This window comes from Nannobrachium achirus (assembly GCF_963921795.1).
Source record: "Nannobrachium achirus genome assembly, chromosome: 18".
Lineage (NCBI taxonomy): Eukaryota > Metazoa > Chordata > Actinopteri > Myctophiformes > Myctophidae > Nannobrachium > Nannobrachium achirus.
Genome location: NC_137825.1, coordinates 463,783 through 489,616, shown reverse-complemented (window position 1 = coordinate 489,616; position 25,834 = coordinate 463,783). Strand labels below are relative to the sequence as shown.

General features: G+C 42.9%; 1 protein-coding gene across 1 annotated transcript in view; it reads right to left on the bottom strand.

Annotated features, from left to right (window-relative positions):
- Nucleotides 1-25,834, bottom strand: part of LOC308303859 (transient receptor potential cation channel subfamily M member 4-like) — a gene marked incomplete at both ends in the record, with an annotated part of 99,984 nt that overhangs the window by 46,139 nt on the left and 28,011 nt on the right. Inside the window, 9 exons of the mRNA XM_080748358.1 lie at nucleotides 545-631; nucleotides 826-987; nucleotides 1,605-1,711; nucleotides 2,164-2,266; nucleotides 5,894-6,009; nucleotides 19,070-19,241; nucleotides 21,800-21,810; nucleotides 23,188-23,386; nucleotides 23,894-24,050. Coding sequence (XP_080604484.1) covers nucleotides 545-631; nucleotides 826-987; nucleotides 1,605-1,711; nucleotides 2,164-2,266; nucleotides 5,894-6,009; nucleotides 19,070-19,241; nucleotides 21,800-21,810; nucleotides 23,188-23,386; nucleotides 23,894-24,050 — 1,114 coding nt within the window. The remainder of the gene's footprint in view (nucleotides 1-544; nucleotides 632-825; nucleotides 988-1,604; nucleotides 1,712-2,163; nucleotides 2,267-5,893; nucleotides 6,010-19,069; nucleotides 19,242-21,799; nucleotides 21,811-23,187; nucleotides 23,387-23,893; nucleotides 24,051-25,834) is intronic.

Sequence of the window (25,834 nt, the reverse complement as noted above, 5' to 3'; positions counted from 1 at the left end):
CTTGTAGATCTGCTATGTTCACAGAGTGTTCAACCCCAGAACAGGGACACTAGGGTTGATGTTTAAAGAGTGGATGAAACAACATAACAGTATTATATGTTCAGAAGAATACCTTCAGAGAATGAAACAACATAACAGTATTATATGTTCAGAAGAATACCTTCAGAGAATGAAACAACATAACAGTATTATATGTTCAGAAGAATACCTCCAGAGAATGAAACAACATAACAGTATTATATGTTGAGAAGAATACTTCCAGAGAATGAAACAACATAACAGTATTATATGTTCAGAAGAATACCTCCAGAGAATGAAACAACATAACAGTATTATATGTTCAGAAGAATACCTCCAGAGAATGAAACAACATAACAGTATTATATGTTCAGAAGAATACCTCCAGAGAATGAAACAACATAACAGTATTATATGTTCAGAAGAATACCTCCAGAGAATGAAACAACATAACAGTATTATATGTTCAGAAGAATACCTCCAGAGAATGAAACAACATAACAGTATTATATGTTCAGTAGAATACCTCCAGAGAATGAAAGTCTTCTAGACCCAGAACAGGCAAGTAGAACGGCTTCTCTTCACCCATGAACTTCTTCAAGACACCTGACACCTGGAGAGACAGAGAAGAGGCAGAAAGAGGACATAAGACAATCCTGTCACAAAGGACACATTTGTAACAGTTCCTTTCTGTTTCCTTCCTTCCTTCCTTCCTTCCTTCCTTCCTTCCTTCCTTCCTTCCTTCCTTCTCCTCAGAACCACTGATCAAGGATTATAAATAATATATTTGTCTAAACCTAAACTCACCTCCAACAGGCTGATGTCTTTCAGAGAGTCAAGGTCGGAGGTTCCCAGTCTCTCCTTCAGGTTCTCCAGTAGCAGCTTGTAGATCAGTGTGTCTTCATCCACTTCGCTGTAGAGATCCTCCAGGCGGCCAACAGTCAGGATGTTAACAATCAGATCTAAAAACTGGGGGGAAAAAGGGGAAATAAGACAATAGTGAGATTTCTGTGTCAGAGAGAGAGAGAGAGAGAGAGAGAGAGAGAGAGAGAGAGAGAGAGAGAGAGAGAGAGAGGTGTGTGTGTGTGTGTGTGTGTGTGTGTGTGTGTGTGTGTGTGTGTGTGTGTGTGTGTGTGTGTGTGTGTGTGTGTGTGTGTGTGTGTGTGTGTGTGTGTGTGTGTGTGTGTGTGTGTGGAATAGGAGGTGGTTTTCTAGAACCACCAATCTGACATACATTTCCAAATGCCCATATATAGGCATACTGTATTATGGAGATCTGGGTGTATAACCAGCAACCAGGGATCTCACAATGTCTGGGCAGACAGAATGGGATTCCCATCTTACATCATTTGTGTTGCTGGACCAGTAGTGTGAATACTGTGTATGATAGGCTGCACTTGAAATACAGGGATACTAATGAAAAACAGTAGTTTGTTGTAATGTTTGTTAAATGGGTTACAGAATCTGCCACCTAGTATAACGATATTCTATTGGATAGTATGAGCCTTATAGGACCGAACCCCCCTTCCTGTGGTCTGCATCCAGACCCTTCTCATCATTCAGTATATTGTGATGTTGTTTCTCACCATCTTGTTGATTTTGATGTTGCGTTTGAAGAGCAGACTGCTGGCAAAGTCCTCTCTGTTCCATTTCAGTGCTAGAAACAGCTCCCTACCGTAAGGGAAGGTTTTACCTGATGCACGGTGATTACTGGCTGTAACACACACACACACACACACACACACACACACACACACACACACACACACACACACACACACACACACACACACACACACACACACACACACACACGTTAAATCAACACAAACCTAGGCTCCTATGTTGCCAGTGTGTTGCGGATTCGAGTCCTCATCCCGACACCCTTTCCTGCGTGTCACCCTAACCCCATCTCTCTCTCCCCCCGCATGCATGTGTGTGTGTGTGTGTGTGTGTGTGTGTGTGTGTGTGTGTCTGTGTGTCTGTGTGTGTGTGTGTGTGTGTGTGTGTGTGTGTGTGTGTGTGTGTGTGTGTGTGTGTTGATCGCTACATCGCTACAGTTTAATAAAAAAGGTAGAGATAACACTGCGATTATGCGGAAAACGGCAGATGGGCTTGGCCCCTAATTATTGTTCTATAAAGTACCTGGCATCAGGGCTTTGATAATGACTTTATCAAAGTCTTCTGGACTGTCCTCCTCTTCATGGTAGAATGTTAACAGAGCCGTGTTCTCGTAGATCCCCTCAATCTGAGAGTCAAGTTCAAAGGTCACAGCATGGGCAAATTAGACATTTCTGCAAAATTGGAACTTGCTAGACTTTGTGATATTCTGATGACATTTAGTCACATAATACATACATACATACACACATACACACACACACACACACACACACACACACACACACACACACACACACACACACACACACACACACACACACACACACACACACACACACACACACACGCATACATACATACAATACACTGTAATACATTTTTACTTTGTTTGGCACTACACAGTGAACACAGAGAGAGAGAGAGAGAGAGAGAGAGAGAGAGAGAGAGAGAGAGAGAGAGAGAGAGAGAGAGAGAGAGAGAGAATGATAACTAGATCAGATAAACTCATGGATGTATAAAGACAGGCCTAAACAGACATTCCCTCTGTGTTGTCATCCTTTCATTACTCCCCTGGGACACTGCTGCAGCATATCAATCACACCCCTCCTTTCTGCTCTGATCTTACTCACTGTAATCTCCTTGTCTGAGACATCGTGGAGACCCTACAAGTATAGTAAAACTGATCCTAGTTCATACATGGTCAACTGGCGGCCCAGGGGCCACATGCGGCCCTCACCATCACTCAATGCGGCCCGCAGGTTAACTCTTTGCGTGCCAGCGCCCTCTAGGGGCCAAAGAATGCCAGCGCATCTCTCATAGGCGAGCGCTTTAGCTTCCAGGACTTCAGCTTCCAGGACCTGACGTGCTCACGTTCCTGCACGGCATGGAAATGTCCCGGATGAAGATGCTAACAGAATGGCTATTCCCATTTTGTCATCTAAAAGATCATTTTTGGGTGATTTCGCCGTAAATAAACCTCGCGCCGCTTTCCTAAAACACAAAAAAGAGATATAAGCCTTTAAAGATGCGGTCTTTCATTGGATTAGGCGGAGATTGGCGATTGCGTTCGCAAATTACGGCCGGCTGGGACGTTGTTAGCTTTCGGCTAGTAGCTACAAAAATCAAGCCAGGCTTCAGAAGGCCTCTTATCATTTTATTCATGTAATTAAATAAAGCCGGACTACTTCGGGATCGGCACACTCGTGTACTCATCGGAAGCGGCGCCGAACATCGGGTGAACATTGGGGAGCTCAAAAATGTATTTTAAACCATTTTTAATGGAATATATCGTCGGACAGAGTAGAACGGCTAGCTGGCTAGCGGCTAGCGAGCCAGGACCACCCACGACTCTACAAGCAGCTCGGGGTAAGTGAATTAATAAAAAAAAGATTGTATTGGATTGAAATAAAGCCGAACTAGTTCGGGATCGGCACCAGATGAGTTAATATTGGAATACTGAGATATTATTGATTTCAGCTGTTACAATTCCAAACATGCAAACCCTCTTTAATTATTTCAGTCTCTATTAGTAGCTTAATGACTAGTATTAAAATGTTATTGTCTTTTTTTATGTCTAATTTTGTATTTAAGTTCATAAAGTTAACAACTTGGATGCCAGTCGACTTTCAGATCAACTATCTCACTATGGACTTCCCTGCCAAGCGACTTTAATCGACTTTTATATAAAAGCATTGTTTAAGCTTTTATTTGGGTTAATAGACGGAGTGAAATGGTTAGCTTACCTTCGGCTGGTATCAACACGTAAACCGTGAAAAAAAAGGATACGATTATGACGTCACTGCTAAACCAGGCCTTCCTGTTTACATTAGCCTCTGCTAGCCGCTAGGCTCAATGCAAACCATCCGACCCTTACGCAGCTTCACTAGGTCGGATTTTTATTCGGAAACTTTCTGTGTGGCATCTGTATACGTTCCGGTGCCCATACCGATGGTGGTTTTAGATGATCAAGCACGAATTGAACAGTATTGAGCTCAGATGGCGGCCCACGGGGCTCCCATTGTGAGTCAATGGGGAGCGATGTCACTATCCCATCCTTGAATCTTGTTTTTTACATGGGGGCTTCCACAGTCTATAGTTTTAGTGTTACGATGGCTCGCTCTAGTGGTCATTTTGTGGTATGGTATATCATCCTGGCTTTGAAAATAATGTAATCATGATGATAAAATATAGCTATTTCCTGGCGTTATAAGCGCACATTCATATTTAAATTTGGCTGGCAATCACAACTAAATGCATTTGCAATTCAAAAATTCTGGATTCCAACTAAAAAATAGCAAAAAAATATTCAGCATTCCAATTCAAAAATAGCAAAAATAGCCGATCTACAAGCTCAAAATGCGTCGCAGAGCGGCGCATTTTGAGCGGCTATTTTTGCTACTTATATGTGTGACATAGGGAGTAGGGCAATAATTTATGCCCAGTTTCTGCCATATACAATGTGTCCCTCTAGAGTGAGTGTAGAAATATAGTGGCCCTTTCCATCATCAAAGTTGCCCATCCTGGCCTGGTCGCTTCTTTTGGGCTTGTTTTCATTGACGTGGCCACTTGTTACTTTGTTCACTTCCTTACGAGGGAGGAAGTGAACAGATATTGAATGACACACCCTCAGTAAAAGGGCACGTCCCGTTTTGGCGACGTAGCGTTAAGGCGACGTAGCGATAAGGCGACGTAGCGTTAAGGCGACGTAGCGATAAGGCGACGTAGCGTTAAGGCGACGTATCGTTAAGGCGACGTAGCGTTAAGGCGAAATACAAGTGTACTAACAGCCTTCAGGCAGCAATTAGCGATGGACGACTCTCTCTCTCTCTCTCTCTCACAAATTATATATATATATATATATATATATAGGCTATTAAGTCTAATAGATTCATTTAACAATAAATAGTCCAAGAACGCGTGGCCAAATAAAAACATAGCCTAATAAGCGTCACCGTTTCCACATCAAATAATCTCTCTGTCTGTCTCTTTCTTTCTTTACAAGCAACGGGTCCATGAATATATTTCCTATCCTTATCAGGTTGGAAATGTGAAGCTAAATTAATAAATAACCTAAATAAAAACAATAAAATAATGCATAGGCCTACTCCCAAGTTCCAAATGTTGAATCTAGCATAGGGATATGCGTGTGAGCCATAACTTTATATGCGGTGGCGCATGCTTAACAAGAACAGATCTAACAGGATGCTAGCTTGCAGATCTGTTATTTTAACCACAGGATTCATTTTGCCCTGAAACATAACAGCCGTGCTATAAGGAATCCTATACTGTACTATCAGACAGTAAGCTTGCAAATAAGTTATTTTTGCGCACCGCACACGATTACTATGGACATCTTTCTGCCGGCCCAAGCCTGAATGTCACGCCAGAAAAGCGTGAATGGAAATTTGCATGTCGCGTTGTCGCCCTGTCAGTGCGGTAGGAGACCCCGTTAGTACATTTGCCCCTGTTAGTCCACTTCGCCTTATCGCTACGTCGCCAAAACGGGATTTCACCCTGTAAAAGACCATGGTGGCGCCCTGGAGATGGCCAGGAATAAGGTGAATTCCATAATTAATCCAAATACACTCAATCTGAAAGTATGTCCCCTTCAAAAATTATTCAAATTGATGTCTTATCCGCTTCTCTATACTGTGTAAGCCTTTTCACGTTGCATGCACCGTCAACTTTATACAGAAATGTTTCTTGGATCACAGACAGTAGTAAACCATTTATTACCAATCACTGCTCTTACCTGAGCTATCTGGGCTTCAGAGGGGTCAGGGAAGTGTTTCAAGCACACGCTATTAATATCATCATCTGATTGGATCTCGAAGATGTCACTCAAGAATTCAGCCATGCCTCCTGAACCTGCCATAACCAACCAGGGTGTGTTGTTCTTCAGAGACGCAGACACTCTCTGATGAAGAGAGAGAGAGAGAGAGAGAGAGAGAGAGAGAGAGAGAGAGAGAGAGAGAAATGTATGAGTACAATTATTTAAACATTTCTTCTTCTCCTACTTTCTTCTCCTACTTTCATATTTCTGAGGTATGAATACATGAGATGTAATTTCTGGATAAAAAAATCACTGGCCCTTGTAGATCTTTGTCTGTTTGTACGTATGGCCAGAAGCCAATGAAATGAACTCATGAATAACACCGCTCACTTCACACTGGGAATGAATGAATAAATGAATTAATGCGTCTTTATTTTTGTGACTTGTCATAAAGACCCATCCATCCCTTATGGGATTATAAGACACCAAACATGAATAAACAATACCACATTCACTTACTGGAGACGGCACAACAATAATAACATTTAAATAAACAAAACAATAATAACATTTAAATAAACGAACAAAAAAAAATACACATATACGTTTTCTTTGTCTGTTTGTCCCATAATTTCTCTAGATATTCTGCCAGTGCAAATATCTTGTGTTCAAAAATCCAACCAAGTCTCTCTGCATCACTTAACCATATCAAATCTAGGTTTTTACACATATTAAATAGTCTTTGACGAAGCTCTTGATACAAATGGCAGTAGAACATAAAGTGGAACTCATTCTCAATATCATTCATGTCACAATAAATACAAACCCTCTCTTCCTCCACTACTCCACCAGTTTCAAGGTGCAGGGAAAACAACAATCCCATCACAAGATTTTGGTTTGTGCAATACTGTATATCCTGGGACCATTTATTCTGATATATACTATTAAGTGTTTCTTTAACCATAGAGACGTTTACAATGCTGTTATTTTGAAAACTGTCAAGTACCCCCAGTTCTTATGAGTGTATCCTCTACAGCACTTTGCCCTTGAACCTTTTATTGATACATCACAATTAAATATGTTCTTTCTTGGCAACTCTATTCTCTGGCATTCTGATTATTCTACTCTATTCCATAAGACTACCATGCTGCCCTTCCACCTTACTTCACACACCTCCCACCCATAGCTCCTGTTGCAAATGTATGCACTCCTAGGAAATACTGTATCGCCCTATTTTGGACCATTTGTTCTTTCATATTTGTGTTTGAGCCCCATACACCTGTCTGAGACCCATACACCTGTCATATAGTCCATGACAGGACAGTGTTTGAACCCCATACACCTGTCATATAGTCCATGACAGGACAGTGTGTGAGACCCATACACCTGTCATATAGTCCATGACAGGGCAGTGTTTAAGACCCATACACCTGTCATATAGTCCATGACAGGACAGTGTGTGAGACCCATACACCTGTCATATAGTCCATGACAGGACAGTGTGTGAGACCCATACACCTGTCATATAGTCCATGACAGGACAGTGTGTGAGACCCATACACCTGTCATATAGTCCATGACAGGACAGTGTGTGAGACCCATACACCTGTCATATAGTCCATGACAGGACAGTGTTTGAGCCCCATACACCTGTCATATAGTCCATGACAGGGCAGTGTTTAAGACCCATACACCTGTCATATAGTCCATGACAGGACAGTGTTTAAGACCCATACACCTGTCATATAGTCCATGACAGGACAGTGTGTGAGACCCATACACCTGTCATATAGTCCATGACAGGACAGTGTGTGAGACCCATACACCTGTCATATAGTCCATGACAGGACAGTGTGTGAGACCCATACACCTGTCATATAGTCCATGACAGGACAGTGTGTGAGACCCATACACCTGTCATATAGTCCATGACAGGACAGTGTTTGAGCCCCATACACCTGTCATATAGTCCATGACAGGGCAGTGTTTAAGACCCATACACCTGTCATATAGTCCATGACAGGACAGTGTGTGAGACCCATACACCTGTCATATAGTCCATGACAGGACAGTGTGTGAGACCCATACACCTGTCATATAGTCCATGACAGGACAGTGTTTGAGCCCCATACACCTGTCATATAGTCCATGACAGGGCAGTGTTTAAGACCCATACACCTGTCATATAGTCCATGACAGGACAGTGTTTAAGACCCATACACCTGTCATATAGTCCATGACAGGACAGTGTTTAAGACCCATACACCTGTCATATAGTACATGACAGGACAGTGTGTGAGACCCATACACCTGTCATATAGTCCATGACAGGACAGTGTTTAAGACCCATACACCTGTCATATAGTCCATGACAGGACAGTGTGTGAGACCCATACACCTGTCATATAGTCCATGACAGGACAGTGTTTGAGACCCATACACCTGTCATATAGTCCATGACAGGACAGTGTGTGAGACCCATACACCTGTCATATAGTCCATGACAGGACAGTGTTTGAGACCCATACACCTGTCATATAGTCCATGACAGGACAGTGTGTGAGACCCATACACCTGTCATATAGTCCATGACAGGACAGTGTGTGAGACCCATACACCTGTCATATAGTCCATGACAGGACAGTGTGTGAGACCCATACACCTGTCATATAGTCCATGACAGGACAGTGTTTAAGACCCATACACCTGTCATATAGTCCATGACAGGACAGTGTGTGAGACCCATACACCTGTCATATAGTCCATGACAGGACAGTGTGTGAGACCCATACACCTGTCATATAGTCCATGACAGGACAGTGTGTGAGACCCATACACCTGTCATATAGTCCATGACAGGACAGTGCTTGAGACCCATACACCTGTCATATAGTCCATGACAGGACAAACACATATAGTTTGGAATAGGCAGCATATCCAGATGACCTATTATACCACCCATAGCCATACCTGCAGATCCTGCCAATACTGATGTACAATATAAATACATTCAAAATATAAAACTGTGTGATTTTATTTTATAATTATTGGTTCATCTGTTGTCAGTTTTATAGGTATATGGAATAGGACTCAGAAAATCTGAAGCTGTTAGCTAATTACCTGTAGCTATGATACTAATAAATAAGCAGGTCAAATGAAAACTAGAAAGGTGAAATTCTGGTCGTACCATTTTTATTACATAGTGACTTCACGTCTGATTGGACATTATTTTCCAATCAGAAATGTTTTGGGGTTATGGGTTTACAAAAAGGTTGCAGAAAGCATCAGCTGAACACAATGGACTTATTATTATTATTATTATTATTATTATTATTATTACCCTTATTATTACCCCTAATGGACTTTAGGGATTACAGAAAAGTTGAATGAAAACAGGTTTACTTTAGGTGACATAAATGTCTTGGAGCGAGAACAAGTGTGGTTGCCTATAGCAACCACACTAATAATTAGGGCTGTGAAAGAATATTCTATATTCGATTATTCCTTCGAATGAACCCAATAAACGAATATTCAACAGTAAAAAATTAAGATTCGATAAAAAAAAAGAATTAAAACAAATCTGCCGCACTTCTCGCGAGATTCTGGGTGCATGTAATGTTAAAAGGCGGCTGGTCTCCCGAGGCAGAAGTCTCACTCGCCGCAGCAAAAGTGAGCTGATCTACAAGTCCACAATGCGTTGCTGATCCAATACATTTTGGGCTTGTAGATTAAGGGTGCATGTTTAGCGACACTGTCATACAGGGAAGAATAAACCTCCAGACCGTCCGACTCGCAGACAGACAGACAGCACACAGTGCTTTGCCTCAGAGTTAGACTTGCTCACGTTTAATCACACAATGTAACTTTAATTGATTCAGAATGATAACGAGTCAAACTGAAACGGGCGATTCTTTTGGTAGTGAAGGGAAGGCAGACTGTTTACAACTAGAACCGAAACACAATGTAAAAAGCATAGATTTTTTCTCTCACCGAGTCTCACGGTTTCCCCGCACGCACCCACGGCCACGGTAAAACTCCCTCCGTCACACTATTCTTGTAGACAATTTGATTAATTGCGACCGTCAGGGAGCAGTTTACTATGAAAACCTCCACTGGCCGTCCGTCCGTCCGTCACACGTTACACGTCACACCTTTGCCCTGCTCATATCTCCGCATCAGTATGACATCACACCACATGTGTAGACAAACCTTTGTGTACGTTGCTGTGGCAACAGTCTGTTGTTGCTGGTCTGTTAGTGTACGTTAGCAACCACCTTAGCAACCATGGTTTTACCCTAGCAACCAACTGTTTACCCTAGCAACCAACTGTTTACCATAGCAACCATGTTTTTTTACCATAGCAACCAACTGTTTACCATAGCAACCAGATACGCAGAGCAGGGATCTCCATATATGGGCATAAACAGGTGACATCACACTGATGTCAGATACTCAGAGCAGGGATTTCTCCATAATATATGGGCATAAAAGGGATTCTGTTAGGGATCTCCATATATGGGCATAAAAGGGATTCTGTTAGGGATCTCCATACATGGGCATACAAGGGATTCTGTTAGGGATCTCCATATATGGGCATAAAAGGGATTCTGTTAGGGATCTCCATATATGGGCATAAAAGGGATTCTGTTAGGGATCTCCATATATGGGCATAAAAGGGATTCTGTTAGGGATCTCCATATATGGGCATAAAAGGGATTCTGTTAGCTGTTAGTGATCTCCATATATGGGCATAAAAGGGATGCTGTTAGGGATCTCCATATATGGGCATAAAAGGGATTCTGTTAGGGATCTCCATACATGGGCATGAAAGGGATTCTGTTAGGGATCTCCATATATGGGCATAAAAGGGATTGTATCCCAGATGATGCCCTGTTAGGAGATCCACACTAACAGAATCCATATGGTCCAACCGACAGCTGCTATAAGCCAACCCTGGCGATAAGGTCTGAGTCGAAGAAATGCTTCTTTCCTGGCAAGAATTGCCCCTTTATACTGTAGGGCTCGTTTGTGTATTGTATGACATCACGCCACATCATCGGCTGAGGACTGTGTGATGTCATCATATCTCCATATATAGAGACATAAGTTGCTCATGCCCAAATATGGGCTGGTGAGGTCAGACTTAGTGTGATGTGTAGGTTATCTCCATATATGGAGATTCAACTTCAATGAGTAACCATGGCAAACTGTCAACTGCCCGTATGTCTTGATAATTGGTAAAACAAACTTTTGGCCTATTTGGCCAACGGTCGCTTATCTCCCGATTAGGGAGTCTTACTGGTCCATTGGTTTGATTATAGTTAATTGGTGCCCGATAAAAATTAAGAAAATCAACCCGCGCGTCACAACCAAAGCCCCGGGCGCCGATGTCTGTATGTCAGACCCCCGTTAAATTCTCCATTTGGCGATCCCTGATTATCACAGCATAATGAGCGCATCGTCGGTGCGACGCGTCCCTGTTCTCCAGACAAGCACGACTTGAATCAATCAAAACCATACGGGGTCCGCCGGTCCACTCAGCTCCGAACGTTCCGAATGCTCTGAATCCCGTTCTTTTTTTTAAGGGAATATTCGAATGTCATTTTTGGCCAATTTTGACAGCTCTACTAATAATACACTTATAATGCTCCTGCTCAAGTTATACTGTATACACAATCATTGTAATGTTAATAAATATTACATTAGAAGCAGTGATTGTACCTCCAGCATGGATAACTCTCCTGATGCGAGCACGCAGAGGACAGGGATGGTAATGCTGCTGGTGTCTGTAAGAAAATACATGTGAATATTATTACATCATAACTCAACTGAGAAATTATCTAATTTCAAATTTCTCTATTTACAGTATAGGTCATTTATTACACAAGCACATTGATGTATCATATTTCTAAATTATGTGAATAGTACAGGAATATTTCCATATTTCTGTCATTTGTATTAGATTCTGTAGGTGCACATTTGACCTCAATCGTTAATCTGGCATCAAGATGTACAGTGTACATTATAGTGCAACCTGGTTCTCACTGGAAACATTACAATTATCTTCACTTTGTGGAGACATTAGTTCGTTTCCATTGGAGCCTGAAGGCCTCCTGTCACTTTCTGTGATCCTGTAAAATAATTTATATTCCAATGGAGTCGATGGTATATAAGTTTACCTTTAATAATGTTTTCATAATGTTTCACTAGTTTTATTAAACTATTAAGAAGCTATTAAGAAGCTCTCATTCCTTATCTAAGTGATAACGGCACCATCTTAAAGGAGTAGTTCACCCCCAAAATGACACCTTTCTATTGGTTACTCACACCATGGGGACTTGTTGCATTCCTAAGGGTGGCCTTACATTAGCAGATCATCGGGCGTGAATAAATCAGGTAGCATTAAACACTACAGGATAATTGTTTAAGATTCTCTGACCAGATAATCGCACGCACGCACACACACACACACACACACACACACACACACACACACACACACACACACACACACACACACACACACACACACACACACACACACACACACATTACTGTTATCCACTCAACAGGTAAGAAAGAAGAAAAAACGCTTCAATATGGAATTTGTGTCCCATTTTGATGATAGAATGAGTTCACTTTGACACGTTTCATGTCCATCCATGGATCTGTTCAACTCTCTGACTTTTACCCTCTCTAGTCACTGGGTTAGGGTTAGGGGCCCCCCAGACGAAATGCGATATTGCATCAGATCAGAACTCGGAGCCGGGGGTTGATCGGTGTTCATTTCAAACGACAGCGATCCTCTGTCTTGAATTCGGGCCCGGTATATCCCGCTGTGCCAAGTGAAATATCTGAGACCATTACACACGAGACCGACGTCTAGCGATTCCAGCCTCTTGGCGATCTCGGAGGGAATCTTTTTATTCCTCAAGAGGAATAAAATCAAGAGTTTTTTTTTATATTTAATGGGCCCAACCACCCTATTCTACCACCCTATTCTATCACCTCACAAATAAGCCTTTCCCCACACGTGGGGATATATAATATCGTTTTTATATTTATATAAGATAGGCTAATAATATATTTGGCTTGGAGTCAGGTTTGGTGAGGTTTGGTTTGACATTTAATTACCTTGAGTGCTGCATCTGTGATGTGATGTAGTCCACATTTTGAAGAATTAATCCGGTTTTTAGGTGAAAACAAGGGGAATGCAATACCCTGACAGTGTAAGGGAACTAAATGAACCCTACATGTCCATTTTCCTTTTTGGACAGTTGGTTGAAGGCTTGGATGAGGTGGTGGGACAGTCAGACCGACAGAGTTCAAGTTTAACGTCTCTCTCTTTTTTTTTACTTGGCCTATTGAGCGCGGAGAAAGGCTCACCTGAAAGCATTCTCACTGATTAATCTGACGGAATCTGACACTGATATTAATATTACTAAAACGTTTTCTTTTTTTTCCTACGCAGTTGATTGAATGAGTGCAAAATGCAATGCAATGAATATATTTTAACCAACAACCAAAGTTGTTGCGAATAGCATGAGAACGACGCGTCCTCTCCCTTTCTAACACACACACACACACACACACACACACACACACACACACACACACACACACACACACACACACACACACAAAATCAATCAATCAATCAATCAATCAATCAATCAAAAAAGCGTAAAAGTAGGCCAAACCAATTAAGATCCGCAGCTGATTCTAGACTCGCTAATAACTTTCCAGCTCTGCTCTCCTCCAACTCCAAGTTACATTAAACTTATGGTTCTCACTCTCAGCAAATGTATGATTAAGCCTGTGCATTCTCCATGTTTCCACCTCAAAATGCTGGACCCGACAGGACCTCTCTCTCTCTCTCTGGGACATTGGATTTGGATCTCCGTGCCATCAGGCCGTCGGAATATCGAGATTTAGCCACTTGCGCGCTACCCACTTTAAAGCCAATTCAGTTATTTATAGGTTGTCAGTTGTCAGAACGTGTCACTTTGTTGTCATGGTAGCTCTGTTTTGGACCATTGAACAAAGATGGATAATGATGATCCCCAGCTTAATGATGGAGATGGTAACCAAATGGACCCTATTAATCTTCTTGAGGGCGTAAAATGAAACCGCCGTATGGCTCCATTTGGTTTCATAATCATGCGTGTTGAAATATTAGCACTCACGACATTTTGATCTTGTGTTGTATGTCTTCCATTTTCGACACGCAACAACATTGCAATAGCCTACGGCGATACGGCGAAGCACAAATCAGGCTTGTCACTCACTCGCGCCATCATGACAAAACATTATAAAAACAAAGGTAGGTTGGTAAAACCCAAAACCTAGCCTATATGCCTTTTGTCTTCTAGGTACTGTGCGCACACTGGCCGCTGCTCACTTTATAGATATTATAATTATATATTCAGTTATTTTTTGGCAAGCGAGACATCTGGCTCTGCATGACTACTAGATATTAAGTTAACTCTAAAAATAAGAACAGATATTGCATCTGTGATAAAGTGGAAAGGATCCCAGCGCGCGTCTCGCTCCTCTGGTATGTGTAAATTGTATACCTTTTACGCATAGTTAAGAAGGGCATAATAATGCAGTCGTCCAGTATGATTTCATTCACTATACATATTTTAAAAGATTACAGTCTCCATCACTGCCACTCTTCTGGAATGTTTGTACCCAAACTTTCGCAGTGTGCAATGTGATGCGCATCCAGCAAGACACGGCTGAGAGTGTCGCATCTCCAATATCATTGATTTAATAAAATCCATTGCCTCATCCAAGCCTTCAACCAACTGTCCAAAAAGGATGATGATAGCCCAATATATTATTATCTTTTATAAATATAAAAAATATATTATATATATATGGGGAAAGGCTTTGGTGAGGTGATAGAATACACTGCCTTGTCGCCAAATGACTGCGCAGAAGAAAAAAAGAAAAAAAAAAGAACGCTATAGGCTATAACGTTTTTGAACAAGTGATTACAACATTTTAGGGAGAAAGTAGGCTAAAGTAAAAAGTAAGTAGGCTAATAATAATAATAAAAGTGTAGGCTATTCTATTGTGAGGTGACAGAATAACCTACACTCTGCGCAGCCTAAAAAAAAGGGAGGAGGATCTGGCTTCATATAATCTGAAGCAATCCCGTGTGCTCATTCAGACGACAATAATTGTAAAGGATTCCTACCCGATGACCCGAGAATATCAAACTTTTTTGATATTCTCGGAAGAGCTCCCGACAAGTCCCGAGGCCATAAAAATACCATTAACATAATCCGATCGTGTCGGGGTACCGTACAAACCCAAGACCGAGTCCGGGGCCGACCGAACGATTTTCCCGGGGGGGTCATCCCGAAATCTGATCGGGATGAATCGGCCCCGGGATCTGCGCAGTGTGCACAGGCCCTTAGGGGGTTAGGGGGTTAGGGTTAGGGTTAGGGTTAGGGTTAACCCTAACCCTAAAGGGCACTTTTAACCAAACCGATTCGGCCGCGAATCGGTGGCAGAAGGCGTCGGATAGCGTCTGTTGCCGAACGGGAGCTCATCGTCAGGTTTTCGGCAGCGGGTCGGGAACGTTATCGACCGAAAACTGGAAAACTGGACTTGCTCAGTTTTGTTGAGTCGCCTCTGGCCGTCGGTAAGATTGAGGGAGTTGTAGAATAGTTTGCTACTGTTGCAAAACCAAGCCAAAATAAGCCAGAGACATTTTCCCGTCGCATATTTTTACTAAATACCATATTCTCAATCTCAACTCTCAATTCCTATTCCAATCTGATGCAAAGCAAAGCTAGTAGTAGGCTAGTAATAGTGCAGCAGCTGCCCGTGTTGTTTTTTTTTTTCTTTCTCCTCTGCACGGAGAACACACTCAACACAGAGTGCCTCCGGGTCCGGTACCGGTTGCCAGATTCTGTGAGTGAAATAAGCGACCAGGTCTATGAATATAAGCCCAAAAGCAGCGACCATTTCACCTATTGAGCTCTATTACATTAGTTATTTTATAAAATAATGTTGAAAGCAAGGCCAAATAAGCAACTACACTTCAGAAACAAGCCCAAACAAAAGCAACCCAAAACTAACATTATAGGAAAACAGGATCAACGTTGCTTATAACGAGCAGACCTGGCACCACTGCCATACAGTAACTACAGTCGGCGTCGTCTGAAAAAAAAAATATAAGTGCTTAGTTCTTTGCAGTTCTTTGCAGTCTGTGTACAGTCAGAAGGAGTCTCCTGTAGGCTGTTTGGTGTGGAGACACCTTAACCCTAACCCTCGCTGCTAAACTAGTAGTAGTCAACGCTCTGCTGCTGCGTCTTGCTTCTGGTAGCGTTTCTTCTGTTTCTATGTGTGTGTGTGTGTGTGTGTGTGTGTGTGTGTGTGTGTGTGTGTGTGTGTGTGTGTGTGTGTGTGTGTGTGTGTGTGTGTGTGTGTGTGTGTGTGTGAGTGAGTGAGTGAGTGAGTGAGTGAGTGAGTGAGTGAGACAGAGAGACAGAGAGAGAGACAGAGAGACAGAGAGAGAGACAGAGAGACAGAGACTACTAGATACGGTCTTGCGTCAGCACAGCGGCTGTATTTTCTCTCGGTCCCCCACTGCTGTTCCAGACCAGTAGTGATTCAAGAAAATATCAAACATTTATGAAAAGAGTCGGGAACCAATCGCCATCCGAGCCACTCGGCGGGGCTCAGATTGAATCTGTGAGCCTCACACAGCACAGCAGTGAGATGGATGCACTCTTACTTGCTGGGGAGGGAACAGATGGTGGAAGTCAACGGAACCCTGTCCCCCCCCCCCCCCCCTCCCAGTAAACTGTGGAGTACCTCAAGGGAGTATACTAGGACCACTGTTGTTCTTAATATACGTAAACGACATGTCATCTGCTTGTGACTGCAATCTGTTTCTGTTCGCTGATGACTCGGCTCTCCTAGTCTCAGGCAGAGACTTATTGCAGGTTGAAAAGGCCCTTTACTGTGAACTAAACAAGATCTGCACCTGGCTCAATGACAACAGACTCTCAATTCACCTAGGTAAAACTGAATGTATCCTCTTTGGATCTAGTCAGAAACTTAGCCTAGTTGAGAACTTCACAATTAAAGTAGGTGACACTGTGATTGAAAGAAAAAAACACATCTGCTACCTGGGTTGCATCCTGGAGGCTAACCTATCCAGTGAAAAAATTACCACCAAGGTAATCAATAAAGTCAACCAACGAATTCGCTTCTTGCAAAGGGTTGCCCGCTGATCAATATTAAATCCCGAAAGACACTAGGAGGTGCTCTTATTGGGCCCCTCATTGATTACGGAGTCCTTGTCTGGTATCGCGACGCCCCAGCTGCCTTAAAGTTAAAGCTCCAAACAGCCCAGAACAAACTAATTCGGGTTGTGCTTGGTCTCCCTCCTCAGACCCACCTTACAGATCATCACCACGAAAGCGTGGGGTGGCTCAAAGTAGCTGACAGAGTACAGCATCTTGCAATGGGCCTGGTGTACGAGATACACTACACCTCCAAGATTCCCATGTACCTGACAAACTACTTCTTAAAGGTCAAGTATGTTCACGATCACAACACCAGAGGCAGCTCCACTAATCATCATCAACGTAGATTTAACACTAAACAAGGCTCTAACTCGTTCTCCTGCTATACCATCAACATGTGGAACGCCCTTCCACAAGCCCTAAAGGAGAGCAAATCCCTAGCCTCCTTCAAAATTGGTATGAAAAGTCACCTTCAGACAGCTGCTACGTGACTTGTAAATAGACTAAGCCCCCATGCTCCCCCCCCCCCTTTTCTTTTTTTTCTGCCTTTGTATTTGATGTCATGCTTTTGAAACTGATATTATCCTAGATAAAGTACTATGTTCTATCCGTCTGTCTTTCAATGTTATATGAGATACTTAAAGTGTGGTTCCTGTGAAAATAAGCCTCGGCTTTCTAGGATCTCCTTTTAGTTGACCATGTACCAGTGATTTGTACTGTCATGAAACTGTACTTTTTTCTATTGCAAACTTCTAATAAATTCTTCAATCAATCAAAAACACTAGACGACATTAATGCCCGATAGTCGTTTCAGTCGGAGGCAGCCTGATTGCCGGGAGGGTCATTAAATGCCTCGATTATCAGCTAGTGTACGGCCGCCCTAAGACAAACCATATTATACAGATTATCAGCTAGTGTACGGCCACCCTAAAACAAACCATATTATACAGATTATCAGCTAGTGTACGGCCGCCCTAAGACAAACCATATTATACAGACACCCACCCCTCCCTGATCTCAGTCTGGCACCAAACAGGATTTCATTAAATTAATTCAATATTCACCATGGCGTTATGCGACACGTGACGAGCGCTCGTCATTGGCATTAAAATAGTTGATGGGTGGAATGCGGTAGCTGCTATTTTTAACCTTGACTTAAAAAAGAAAATTAGGGGGGGGGGGGGGGGCTGTGGTCGCTACGCTACTGCAATGAGTATCATGAGCCACATCTCAGTCAATTAAAAGGGCTGCTGACATTTAACAACGGGAAAAAAACGTCTCTTTTATTTGCAAAAATTTTGATGATGTCATTGTTGGAATGTGCAATAAGCCAATCAAAATGAATTTACTGTACTTACTGTACATTTTCTTCCCCTCGCCCGCAGCCCACATAACTTCCTTGTGCTAAACAAGGAAGTGACTCTATATTTTTATATATATTTTATGTATTTTATAGATAAATCTGTGTATATAACAATATATTTCCACACAACATTGCATCAACATGTGAATTTGTTTGTTTATGCTTATTTATTGAAATGGCAAAAATACTAACATTAGTGCTCTGCATTGTCTTCCTGCTCCAAATGGGAGGGTGTGTGTGTGTGTGTGTGTGTGTGTGTGTGTGTGTGTGTGTGTGTGTGTGTGTGTGTGTGTGTGTGTGTGTGTGTGTGTGTGTGCGTGCGCGCGCGCGTGCGTGCGTGCGTGATCGGGTGCGTGTGCGTGTGTGTGTGCGTGCTCGTGTGTGTGCGTGCGTGTGTGTGTGTGTCTGTATGTGTGTGTGCGCCTGCATGTCTATCCAATGAGACGCGTAACTGGGCGTGGCAAATAATACCATGCTTAAGTTAATTCTACAAACAAGAAATTATCGTCCACCATCTCTTACCCTCGGTGTGTCGTGTGGAGATGTGTTCCTCGAACTTGACCCTGAAGTTCTTCTCTCCTCCTCTGTGACCTTCTCTCCCATCATCCACCAGCAGGAAGTACTCATGGTTCTTCTCCAGACAACAGGAGGCACTGGTTCTGTTCTCAACAGAGTACTGAACATCAACTCTGTCCTGAGATGGAAGAAAACAGGAATTACATCATGTATGTACTGTAGTTATGTATGCATGTACAGTAATAGTAGACAGTACTACTAGTACTGTTGTTATCCAGGTGTTTCTGTTCTGGTTCTAAGATGGGGGGGGATCCAAGACAGGAAGTATATTTAAAAAGGGATCCATATGTACTAAACTAGATCCTAATTGCGACCGTAGGTCGCATTTACTATCAAACCCTGCACAAAGTGTAAGTCCGTCCGTCAGTCTGTCTGTCACACCTCACACGTCACACTCTTGCCCTGCTCATATCTCCGCAACCGTTGCCCCGATCCATGCCAAATTTTGCACACACGTTCCTTACCTGCCAAACTACAACCTCCAAGGACCCCCAGAGCTCCAGGGACCCCCAGGTCCCTGGGGGACCCCCAGATGTAAAAAATGACCAAATGTGCTAAACTGACCAAATGACCACCCCCGCGGGGCTGCTCATGGGGAATTCCCGGGGACCACCCACTCCTGGTGCTCCAGAACGGATGCAAAAGTGGTGGCGCCCCCAGTGGAGGACCCCCTACACTGCAGCTCACATAAAATGCCGTAACTCCGGCTAGGAGCGACTGGGACAGCCGGGGCCGGTACCTATTCGTCCGCCTTGCCGCCGCGGAGACCCCACCCCTCATTTCTCACATGGCCCTCTTCTAGCGCCACCATGAGGCCGATTCTTGCAAAAAACATTTTTGGACACTGCTCCTACAATTTTTGCCCTAAAATCACGCAAATCGGTACACAGTATGTCTACACTCATCCCATCAACATGAATCTCTCCCATATAGCGCCACCTCCAGGACGATTTTTAAAAACACATTTTTGGACACTGCTCCTACAGATTTTGCCCTAAAATCACGAAAATCACTACACAGCATGTCTACACTCATGTCATCAACATGGATCAGGAAGATTTTGGCAAAACACATTTTTGCCCTATTTGTGGAGATAAGTGACCTACGGTCGCTTATCTCCCGATTAGGGAGTCTTACTGGTTCACATTGTCAAGAACAATGATATCACATTGTAATGTCAGTATTTATTATTATTAATAGAGAGTGGCAGTAACATAATAAACAGGACATTTAATATCAGTACATACAGTACAGTACAGTATGGTACAGTTAAGAATGTGATGTAAATATATAGAGTTACTGTAGCAAGAATGATCATTTTATGAAGATGATTAATTAGATGGAGGAATGTGTAAACAGTGTTTGTGTGTCAATACCTCAGGGTCGACCAACTGTTCTCTGTTGTATACAACCCCCCAGGTAGAGATTCCCACCGCATGGACCCTGTTGCCCCTCGCCTCTCCTACACATCTCCCTACGCCTTCATCAAAGCCTTCTGTCAGGATCCAGGGGAAGCCGTCTCCTGTGGCTGTGTGTGTGGCTGTGTGTGTGTGTGTGTGTGTGTGTGTGTGTGTGTGTGTGTGTGTGTGTGTGTGTGTGTGTGTGTGTGTGTGTGTGTGTGTACACAGACATACAGTAAGTAACAGTCAATTCATTAATTTGATATTGAATATTGCGCATTCCCTCACTGACATAAAATATTAACTCATATGTGTCCCAGGCTGGTGAAACGGTCCTAATGTCGCCAGTTTTAAAACGGCAGAAAAGTGAGAAAATGAAGTCAAAGTCGTTTTTTGTATTTTTCGTTTTTTTCAAATTCACACAAGTTCGAATTTATAACAAGGGTTTCGTGTCAAAAGATAGTTGTTTTAAGGTACTACAATGGCTAGTTTTATTTGTTAAAATAGGCTGCTTTTGGAAGAATCTGTACGTGGTTTTTGGGGGGAGGAGAGATAGCGCTCTGAGAACTCATTGTCTCGTATTTCAGGCTTTGAGCACCGCCCATACAGTGTCAGTGGTGCATCTGGTTCTAGTGTGTAAACACATCTCAGTGACTAACTTCATCTCGCTAATGTTATTGGTTTGCAGAAGACAGTATCTGGAAGGATTTATTTTTTGATTTATACGTCGTGATCTGACTGAGTCACTATCGGGCACACAGAGACGCAGCGATGATGTCTTCTCGTAATGGAACAGTCGGCGCTAATGGGAAGCTAACGCTATACAGCGTATCTCACAACTCAGCCTGTCGTCTGTGGTAAAACATTGAGCCCCGCCGCTCACGAACGCTTCTTACCTTTTGTGAACATTCTGTCCAAAAAGTAAAGGTCCTATACACTTCTCTCAACTGTTTACTTTTCAAGCGTGGAAGAAAATCCAATCAGCGTGTTGAAATAAAGAGTTTATATCGCTCATGTTGTCAGCCGGTGCATTATTTTCCCCTCTATTATTCGTTGTGTCTATACCACGTGACCAGGGGAGGTAGCATGTAAAAAACAAAGGACCGGCTGACAAAATGAGCGATATAAACTTTATTTCAACAAGCTGATTCGAATTTCTTCCACGCTTATGAAGTAAACAGATGAGAGACCGGCATAGGACCTTTACTTTTTGGATATAATGTTCACAAAAGGCAAGAAGCGTTCGAGAACGGCGGGGCTTTGTTATACTACAGACTAGTGGCTGACCTGCGAGATACACAATAGCGTTAGCTTCACGCAGTTAGCAGTGGCTAACGGCTAACGTTAGCTAGCGCTAGCTTCAGGCAAACGCAGGCATCTATTGTTGTTGTTGCTCTTCTACAAGCTCACAACGCGGGCAGTTAAGCCTGTCAGAACCGTCAGATTATCCTTCTGACTTAAGTTACACAAACACTGATGAGTGATGATGTTACATGTATAGCACAGTCCGACACCGTAACTCGTGACCTATCGAAATTGGTCGCTGCCGGCTAACTGTTAGCCGGCAGCGACCAATTTCGATAGGTCACGAGTTACGGTGTTGCGCACGTGCATCCCATCCCCGTAGAGCAACGTGGGCTGATGAAAACTGGTGCCCCATAGAACTTTGTACTTTTACTTTTGGTACTTTAAGTACATTTGGATACCAATACTTTTGCTCTTTTACTCAAGTACATTTTTAATTCTGGACTTTTACTTGTAACAGAGTGATTCTACATTGCAGTATTGATACTTTTACTTAATTATAAAATGAAGGTACTTTTGTAATACACTATTTTAGTGAAAAATAAAAACTACAAAAAGAAGAAAATGACAGGATGAGCATATAAGGAGGGGAGGAGGTAGAAAAGCCCACTGGCCACTATTTCTGACATGGCTGCAAGCACTATAGCACAATATATTACCACAGGTCTACTACTAAATAGTAGTTTTAAATAATTGTAGTAAATAAAAGTAAATTTGAAGTTGACAGCTATACCACTGTGGGGGTGGTTTGACTTGGGGGGAGTGATTTAGGGGTGTAGACAAGTACCTATTGTCCCTCCCATTGTCACACCCACTATTGGCTACCCAGAGGTGAGAAAATGTTCCTGGCATTCAAATGGATTTTTAAGCACTTTGGGCTTTATGGTGCAACAAGTTTAAAATGTCCATAACTTCTTCAAATAAGCTCCTATTTCAACAAATGATACATCATATGAAAGCTTAGATTCTGTACTTGGATAATCTGTACAAAAAAGAAAAATGAGCATGCAGACATAAGGAACAAAGTACCAGACCTAGTCACATATTTTAAGATTACTTTTTAAAGTGACAGTACCCCTTTAAATGTGTACACATGTTGTAACAACAAAGTACAACCTTGAACCTTAGAGAATCCTTTTATCAGCTTACATTTTATTGTGTTTCATTTATTTCTATTCACTGTTATCACACAAGCGCGTGCGCACGCGCGCGCGCACGCACGCACGCACGCACACACACACACACACACACACACACACACACACACACACACACACACACACACACACACACACACACACACACACACACACACACACACACACACCTACACACACACACACACACACACACACACACCTGTTTTATCCAAGGCTTTGACCAGTCCCTCTCTGATGACCTCCTGGACCCAGGGTTTGACCTCTGACCTTCCTTCTCCTCCCACCACAGACACCACCAAGGGGGGTGTCTTCATATCCCACCCACCATCATCATTCCACCTCCTAGTCATCAGGTCGTAGACACAGGAGGGTTCAGTGTGTGATGACAGACGCAGGAACTACAGGTGATCAAAGAGGTGATCAGAAGATGACAGTGATGGACATGATCAACATAAATACACTCAACTGTCATATCAAGAGGGGCGGGGTTTATATTACACACTCATTTCTATCCTTAATGTCTGTTTGTGAGTTTGTTTGTTTGTTTGTTTGTTTGTTTGTTTGTTTGTTTGTGTGTGTGTGTGTGTGTGTGTGTGTGTGTGTGTGTGTGTGTGTGTGTGTGTGTGTGTGTGTGTGTGTGTGTGTGTGTGTGTGTGGTTACATGTGCATGTGTGTGTACGTGTGCATGTGCGCGCGCGTGCGTGCGTGCGTGCGTGCGTGCGTGCGTGCGTGTGTGTGTGTTTATGCGTGCGTGTTATTGTATTGGGATGATTGAATGAAATCATCCTCAGGGACCTTAGAGTGATAACAACCTCCTCTTGACTGAATGATGTTAAACAGAAGATGGAAGACAGAGTATCATGAAGCACAGAGAACATTGATCACATTGTCAGTCACACACTTACAGGTCTGAACCCTTCTTCTCCCTCAAACGTCAACTCTCCATAAGCATCAGTTTGCTGTTCAGAGGAGTGCAGCTCAGTGGTCCACTCAGTGTCCTCAGCTGTCTTGATGTCTGCTGGATGTTTGTCTCTGGGACGTCCACACTGACACCATCCATCCCTGATGACACAACAGGACAATACATCAATACACCACTGCTTCTCAAAGTAGGGTCTGGGGACCCCCGGGGGTCCTCCAGGGGGAACCAGGGGGTCCCCGGCTAAATGAGGAACAGTTTAAACACTTAACTTATCTTACAGATATTCAAAAACAGACGATCTACAAGCTCATCACAGCGTGACAGGTTTATGTTGTGCTTTAACTATTGAAAAATAGCAGATCGACAAGCTCGCAGTGCGGCACCGAGTGCCGCGATGTGAGCTTGTAGATCTGCTTTTTTTTTTAAAATCATGAAATATTCTATATTTCAAATCCTTCCAAGGTTAAACAAAAAAAAAAAGATATGTATTTGGCCACGGACCCCCTATTTAAAATAGCAGATCTACAAGCTCACAGCTTGTAGATCTACAATCTGCCGCGCTGTGAACTTGTAGATGACATGGTATTTGGCCACAGACCCCCCACGTCAAAATATTTAGTTCCAGGGACCCCCCAGAAGCAAAATTTGAGTTATAAAGTTATAAATAAAAGCAGATCTACAAGCTCACAGCTGGCGAGCTTTTAGATCTGCTATTTTTGAAAAATCATGAAATATCATATAATATTTAAAATCCTTCTAAGGTTTTTTGAAGTCAGTGGTGCATGCTCAAACTTTTTTTCATGTGAAGGACCCCCAAAATGATATGTATTTGGCCACGGACCCCCTATTGAAAATAGCAGATCTACAAGCTCACAGTAGATGTAGTTTGTAGATGACATGGTATTTGGCCACGGACCCCCATGTCAAAATATTTAGTTCCAGGGATTTGAGTTACAAATGTTTGCTTCAAAAAAAAAGATTTTCTAGCCCCGGCCCGAAATGGAGCCGAGAGTGATTGGATCCGACCCTAAAATGGAACTTGGGAAACGGACCCGATCTGGCCAAGTCTTTGGCCTGAACTGTGTCCGATGCTTTATATAATGCTTATGTTTTAGACTAATATCCTAGACACTAGCGCAGCAGCAGCGCACCTCAGCAGCTGCTCCGAGGACCGAGAGGTGAGAGCTATTATTGCGGAGGGTTGCGTGCGCCGTGCGTCATGCAGAACAGTTAGATTTTCAGCTCAGTCCCAAGCTGAACAATACAGTGACATCCACAACAAACACCAACCTGTCAAGTCAGTGTCCACGACACCACAGCTCACATCACAAAACTTTCCTCCTCCTGCACTCTCGTCTGCCCCACCAAAGTATTCACGGACTGAGACGAGCATCGGTGTTGCAGATTGACAGATTTTCGCCGACTTTATGTCGCCCGTCCTGGCAGATGATGTCCAGAAACATGCTCCTTATTGGCTAAATGACATTCCTACCTGCATACAGGTGGCCTTTGTTTGTTTCACCTTGCGAAAAAAAAAAAAAACTTCAGGTGCAGTGCAATGCTTGAGATTGGAACCCTCCCTCCCCCCCTCCTCTTCTCCAGGTTGCAGGGGGGTCTCGGGCCCACCTCAGCTCAGATGTGCACTTCAGGCTGGCTTGTGTTAACTTGGCCAGGCAAAATGAGTGGTGGATAATATTAGCAGAAACACAGCTAGTCCTGAATGAGGCCCATAAGGGTCTGGAACCCTGAGAGTACACACATGGAACCAAATGGACCCTTACAGGTCGCTAGTATCCTCAGGCTCTATACTAGTGACTTTTCTGTTTCGCAAAAATATGGGTTATTTGCTGAAAAAAGCAGATCTACAAGCTCACAATGTGTCGCAAAGCAACACATTTTGTTCTTGTAGATCTGATATCTTTGT